The sequence below is a fragment of the Austrofundulus limnaeus genome, unplaced genomic scaffold (assembly GCF_001266775.1).
Source record: "Austrofundulus limnaeus strain Quisiro unplaced genomic scaffold, Austrofundulus_limnaeus-1.0 Scaffold86, whole genome shotgun sequence".
Taxonomy (NCBI): domain Eukaryota; kingdom Metazoa; phylum Chordata; class Actinopteri; order Cyprinodontiformes; family Rivulidae; genus Austrofundulus; species Austrofundulus limnaeus.
Genome location: NW_013952488.1, coordinates 974,060 through 980,406, shown reverse-complemented (window position 1 = coordinate 980,406; position 6,347 = coordinate 974,060). Strand labels below are relative to the sequence as shown.

General features: G+C 40.5%; 2 protein-coding genes across 3 annotated transcripts in view; both read right to left on the bottom strand.

The window, feature by feature from the left end:
• faxca (failed axon connections homolog, metaxin like GST domain containing a) overlaps window positions 1-993 on the bottom strand; it is a 6,547-nt gene extending 5,554 nt beyond the window's left edge. The window contains exon 1 of one of the 2 annotated variants that reach the window (XM_014011947.1): window positions 512-993. In XM_014011947.1, coding sequence (XP_013867401.1) covers window positions 512-771 — 260 coding nt within the window. In that variant the 5' untranslated portion in view covers window positions 772-993. The remainder of the gene's footprint in view (window positions 1-511) is intronic. The other variant, XM_014011948.1, reaches the window with a different exon arrangement.
• A 1,091-nt stretch (window positions 994-2,084) lies between these two features.
• ccnc (cyclin C) overlaps window positions 2,085-6,347 on the bottom strand; it is a 10,302-nt gene continuing 6,039 nt past the window's right edge. The window contains exons 7-12 of the mRNA XM_014011946.1: window positions 5,720-5,755; window positions 5,540-5,631; window positions 5,395-5,462; window positions 5,202-5,281; window positions 4,726-4,844; window positions 2,085-4,579 (exon numbers count right to left, since the gene is read on the bottom strand). Of these exons, the coding sequence (XP_013867400.1) occupies window positions 4,525-4,579; window positions 4,726-4,844; window positions 5,202-5,281; window positions 5,395-5,462; window positions 5,540-5,631; window positions 5,720-5,755 (450 nt within the window). The 3' untranslated portion in view covers window positions 2,085-4,524. The remainder of the gene's footprint in view (window positions 4,580-4,725; window positions 4,845-5,201; window positions 5,282-5,394; window positions 5,463-5,539; window positions 5,632-5,719; window positions 5,756-6,347) is intronic.

The following is a 6,347-nucleotide window of genomic DNA, read 5'->3' as shown; positions in this document are numbered from 1 at the left end:
GTCCACAAAACACATGTAGACAGGTTGGGCGAACTCCCATGCACCCTCCAGGACCCTGCTGAGGGTGTAGAGCAGATGCTTTTAGCATCCGTTTATTGATATTAGCTGTTTGCAAAATTTAACTTTTGCCAAGTTTAGCTGATTTTATCTTGTGTTGCTCATTTTAACAGCACAATTGATTCTTCTACACCTTTCAGCCCTCAGACATTTCTGAGAAAATGTTTTTTTTCTCTAAAAGTGATTCTTTACAAACATTTCTTCTTCAATGACAACAGTAAATGTGTAAATGTCTCAGGAGGTTACATCMCACACACCACCACTCACGACTCCTTATTTCTCTCAGAGCTCAATCCCACAGATTATGCACCTAACATGTAAATCCATCAGATCAGATTTATTTAAACTGATTTTTAGGACTTGGCTCGTGCTCTGAGGCCTGGCTCAGGTTTTTGTAGCCCAGCAGCTTCTCTCTGGCTGCCCCTGATGTTGTTGTTGTTGTTGTTTTCGGTACCTGATCGCCAGCAGTTCGTGCAGCAGATAGGCAGCAGCAGCGAGCAGAGCTCCTCCGGTCACATACAGCGTTTTCCTCCACCACGAATCCGAACCCAGCGCGGACATCATCCCACCGTAGTCCTGCAGACGGGAGGCGATGATGGACCCATAAAACTGCTCGTCTGAGCCCGGCAGGCCGGAGGAGAAGGTCTGGTTCTGCCTGCCCAGATCAACCACAGACGACCCCGTCCAGGCGAACCCGACGCGCCAGTACAACATGCTCAGCTTCTCCGGCCGCTTTCCGCCTCGCTTGGGCAGGACCGGCCTTCATCAGCGGGGGCTTCATGGGTCCCGGCCGAGGCGGGAGGGGGGCGACTGGACCGGGAACAGCCGGGTGGACCCAAGCATCCCGTCCTGGATGTGTCCCCGAGGCGGGGAAGACTTCCTCCGAAGCTCGCTCGGAGCTCTCTGGTTTGACCCTTCTCCGGTTTCAGTCGAGTCTAATTTTATAACATAGCTGTTTCCGGTTTACTGTTTCAAAATAAAAGTGCCTTTCTAAAGCGCGCGAAAGTCACCTTTGCTTAAAAACAAACAAACAAACAAACAAACAAACAAACGATTAATCTGTAAATACAAAACTCAAAAATGGGTGCATGTTTTACAATTTTTTTTCTACGTTATTATACTGAAACTTTTATTAATAGTGCAGTTAGAAATTGTAGTTTTAGGCCTTTTGAAGTCCATTGCACACAGTATCTATATTTAAGTCTTTGACTGCTTTAATAAACAGTTCTGTAAACATTTCCTGTTGAGCAGACAGCTGAGTCTGGTTCTCGTTCAAAGGGAGTTTTTATTTCCAGTGCTGCCGCTGTTCAGGTTGGGAGACTGTGACTTGGTGAAGATTCAACACAACCTGCTGGCTTCCTTCATTAGACTGATTGTTGTTTGTACAGTGCCCTGATGACATTTGCTGTGACTTATATAAATTACGTTATATACATAAACTGAAGTGAAATGGACGCAATAAATATTTCAGTACCACACGAAGACTACATTTTTGTACAAAAACTGGAATGGCAACCAATAAAACACACAAACCAATAAACATGTTTTGATGGTCTGAGGTGCAAAACACAACATTCTAAAATATATCTGTATATCACATATGTTCATACATGCTGGATGTTTYTTTAATTATCTGATTGTCAAAGCTACATTTGATTTTGAAGGTCACATTATTTTGTTTGTAATACCTACTTCCGCTGTTTTCTGCAGCATTTATGCATCYAGTGACGTCACGGGAACTGACTGTACCAATGTGGGATCTTGTGCAGGAAAACAACCCCTACATTAAAAAAAACAACAAATCTTTCTGGACTTTAAAGGTGAACCTCAGAGAACTGAGTGAAGTTTTTATGTCCTCAATTTGTGATTTTCAGCTTGTCATGTTAACATCTGTTAGGCTTCCCCTACAGTTTCCACCAGGGGTCCTACCACTGCTGCCTGTCTGAGCTGACATTGCAGTTAGGAAAACAGGGTGTTTATCACCCAAAACTGTAATGTTTGAACACTAAGAAAACAACAAAGACACATTTCGTTTGCACACACTTTATTAGCCAACTCAACATTTCAAGTGACAATGTTAGGAAGGGGTTTGAAGTAGTAAATTAGCATGAAGCCCTCTTTCTTAATTCACATGAACAGCAAAAACAAATAAATTTAAAAAAAAAAGGCTACACAAAACCAAACCAAACAAAAGAGGATTTGCTTGATTGAAGGGGTCACTGTCACATCTGTTCATTTCACCCTAAACAAAATCATCTTATTAGCTACTTTGAATGGATTTTTCAAGGGGAGAAAAAAATAATCACCTTAAAACACACTTAAGTGTCCTGTTATTAAGGACTTTTCTCTTATCAGCAGCTTTTATTTTCTAAGGCTTTCAAGCACCTTGTCAGGACAAACAGTCAYGCTCACACACTGCTCCCGCTTCACTACAACAGAGACATCTGCAGGCAGGAGCACAAATGTGTTGCAACTGTTTGGTGATTTACACAGATGGCTGAGAGCAGATACAATTAAAGGAAAAGTTGCAGATAAAGACAAAATGATTTTGATTTGCATTTACACATGCACGCACTAAACAAAATAAAGTCCTTTACCATTTAAAAACCAAGATTTCTACATAAAAAAGCGTTCCACAAAACATTATTCTATTTAGGACAAAAAAAGTAATGTTCAAAACGGGAAAAAAAATCAGCAAAAAGATTTTCCACCATTTTCCGAGGTTTCAAAGTSGGTTTCTGAACAGTTARCATCTTACCTGTTGTAGATAAAGCTCTTGGAAGAATTTTAGACTGGAGAAACATAATTTAACTCAAATCAAATTGAAGTGCTAACAGCTAGCTTGAGTAGGGACTAAAAAGGAATGCAGCCTTAGGTGCAAATTATAACACTATTTTATAAACATTCACACCGCTGACAATAATTTCTAACAAAATTATTTACATTTTCTGCCATAATAGCAGCAGTGGCAACGGCTAGCTGTAGCACTGCAGCCTGGGGCAAATCTCAGAGAAAGGGTCTCTGCAGTTACTAAGTGGGAGTTTTTTGTGTGGGAGGAGTTTGTCCAAGACGTGATTGGTCGGACTGACTACTTTGGGTGGGGTTTAAAGAATGATGGCAGCTGGTGGGACATAATTCTCAGTTTAAATGGCCCGAAAACACCCATATTTTTAAATATAAATATTAATTTAAAAAGAAAGGAAGGTGCTTGCGGCACAGAATTTGGACACCGTACATGTGGAAGGATGTGCAAAAAYCTTTGGTTCAGTCAAAACAACCCAAAGCATCCTGGAATAACATATTTATTTTAACGTAAACGTTAATTTTAGACATTACTTGAGACAGGAAGATGCTAGTCAATAAATTATGCTTACATGTTCACAATAATTTTACTAWTACTATTAATTCATCTTTTAACYTGCCCCACAAGAGAAGTTAACACGACCAATCACAAGAGACTCCCCTTTACGTACTACAGAGACCCATATTTGACGTCTGGCAGGAATTTCACATCTTTGACTAAATAACCAGAGAACGCAGAAATTGACAGCGTAAAGGTTTAAAAAATATACATTWGTTCTTGGTCTGGTTCAAACTAGCTCATCAGGTCAGTCTTAAATAAACTTTTTTTTTCCAAACTTAGGTCGTTCACAGAGCTATCCCCAACATGTCAAATCAACTGTTTTTAACAGAACCCAGCTTTCAAAGATCTAAAACATCCTTTTTGCTACACAAATAAAGTTAAAACAATATTTTATCCTTTTTACTTAAAGCAAAAACAAACGATAAAATCAATGAAATTATAAGGCTATTTACAGCAGGTGAGGGAATGGGTGGAAAAGCTTTTGTTGACATGATTCAAACAGTAAACTCATGTTTCAAAAAGGAGCTTCTCTCAGGATGTTTTCATCCTAAGCTACTGTCTCTTTAGAAGGCAGGAGTCTCCAGTCACRTCTGATTAAATCCAACTCATCTGCTCAGAACCATATCGTTCATGTAGAGGGAGAACTACTGCAATCCCTGAGGAATGAAAACACACGTGTACTACACACAGACACACACGCACAGCACTTGTGATCAAGTTTTCTGAAAATCCCACGGAGCGMCGTACGAAACGACTCGCTCCCCAGGGGCGGTTCAAGGATTTCAGGATTGCTATTAACGACGGGGGRTCTTTTAATGAACCGTCACATTTGTTCTCCAGTCGGGTTTCGTCAGTTTAAATTCAAGTCCGAGTCGTTGGCCCGACTGAGACGCAGCCTGATGTCGTGGCTTCACTTTGCCAACCCAAGAATCCACAATCAGAGGAGGGGAGGGTGAAGACGGAGAGGGTTTGTTAGGCGTGTCAGGACATCTTGATCAGCTTTCGGTGAACGGACTCTGCAGAGGTTGTGATGGGTTTGAAACATTCAGCCCCCTCCCAAAGTGTATAACATTATGGATTCTCATGAGAATGGAGACGTTTTGCTAAGACTGGCTGTAGGAGTTGCTTTGGTTCCCATTGGAGCTCTGATCACTCTCACTGCAGGCAGAAAATAAAACACACATTTTAGTTCATCTTTTCATCATGCTGCAGTTTCCAAGACTCAGCTGAGTGTTCAACAAAAATCTATTATATTAAAATATGTATTTACCCTGAAGAGCAGAAAGAAAGGAAACTAGATGTACCTGTTAGGAGGTGGTTTAGGTTTTGGCATCTTGTTCAGGATAGCAGCGATCTCCTTCCTGTCATCAAAGTTTTTCCACTGTTCGTAAAGCTTCAGCATCACACGGATAATCTCCAAGATCTTCAAACCAAACACAAAAACATTAGCCAACACACAAAAAAATGGCTAAAAGCTCTATACATTGTGCAACATCTCGGTTTAATAATGCAGCATTGTGTTTTGCTGCGCCAAAACACTTTTTGGATCTATTTTAGTTGAAAATGGTTCGTATTAATTAAATTTGGAAACAATTAGAAGAYGTGATTTTGTCATATTTGAAACCCGTTTCAAACTCTGATACAAGAACTTAGTTTGATAAATGTCTGTTCCTCCTCTGCTAACACTGCTAATAGGAGCGTTTAAAATGCGGAAATAAGATGAGCTGAAAGTTAATCCATTTTGTTTCTATTTTAAAACTGAACAAGATATCAATCTTACTTTGTCCATGTCCACYGAGAGCTCAGCAAACCACTGCCTGGCGTCTTTCTGCTGCACCACACAAGCAACATGCAGGCAGGCTGAGGAGGGAAAGAAGAACAAACGATGAACACAAAACTAATAAAGCCTGTTTAAAGCCATTAACTGGGTTTTACCCTGGTGGAAACAGGAAAGCAAGGAGAACAACTCTCACCTAGGGCAATCATGAAGGGAGGGTAGAGCAGACACAGATCTGTCCTGTAAGTATCGTTCACGATCCGCCTGAGAAAAACAGAYGGGACGCTGAGTGAGGAGACCGAAAACTAATCAAACAAACCTGTTTYTCCAMAAACAAATACCAGGCCAGAGGCAGCAGCATGTCCTCCTGTCCCATGTCCTGCACATACTGCARGAGGGGTCTGTAGGGGTGGTACACAATCAGGCAGCAGTCCTAAAACACACGTTAGAGCAGAAAGTAAATGACCYTGATGATCGTCCACTTGCACCAAATTAAGCTTTGTGGAGACGTGTCTACTCACCATCAACTCTAAAAGGTAGAACTCACATTCTAAAATCTGTAAAGACACAAATTAGCTCTGAATTCAGTCTGAAAAACATGAACAAAAAACATCCTGCTCTAAGAAAATCTAATATTCACATGATGTAGACCATTTTTGTAAAACTAGGAAGTGTTTAGGATGTATATATTATAATTAGTGTGAAGTTGAACACTGATACAACATTCATAAATAAAAATGTACTTTTACCCAACCAGTGGGGAGCAGATACTGGACCATTGTTACACCCCATTCAAAGATAGTTACGAACCCSTCCTCCGCCCTGCCTTTGATAAAACCCACATCTGAGATACTAAATAAGTCCATTGCTGCTGCTCAGTGGGACTGACTCAAGTTACTCATACCTGTGCAATAACCTGCTACACAAACTTACATGCTATGTGCAATACACATATTCTAGAATACATGTTTACCATAACCACTACTATCATAGGTGAAATACCGTGTATATACAGTGGGGAGAACAAGTATTTGATACACTGTTGATTTTTCAGGTTTTCCCACTTGCAAAGCTTGTAGATGACTGTAATTTTTATCATAGGTACTCTTCAACTGTGAGTGATGGAATCTAAAACAAAAATCCAGAAAA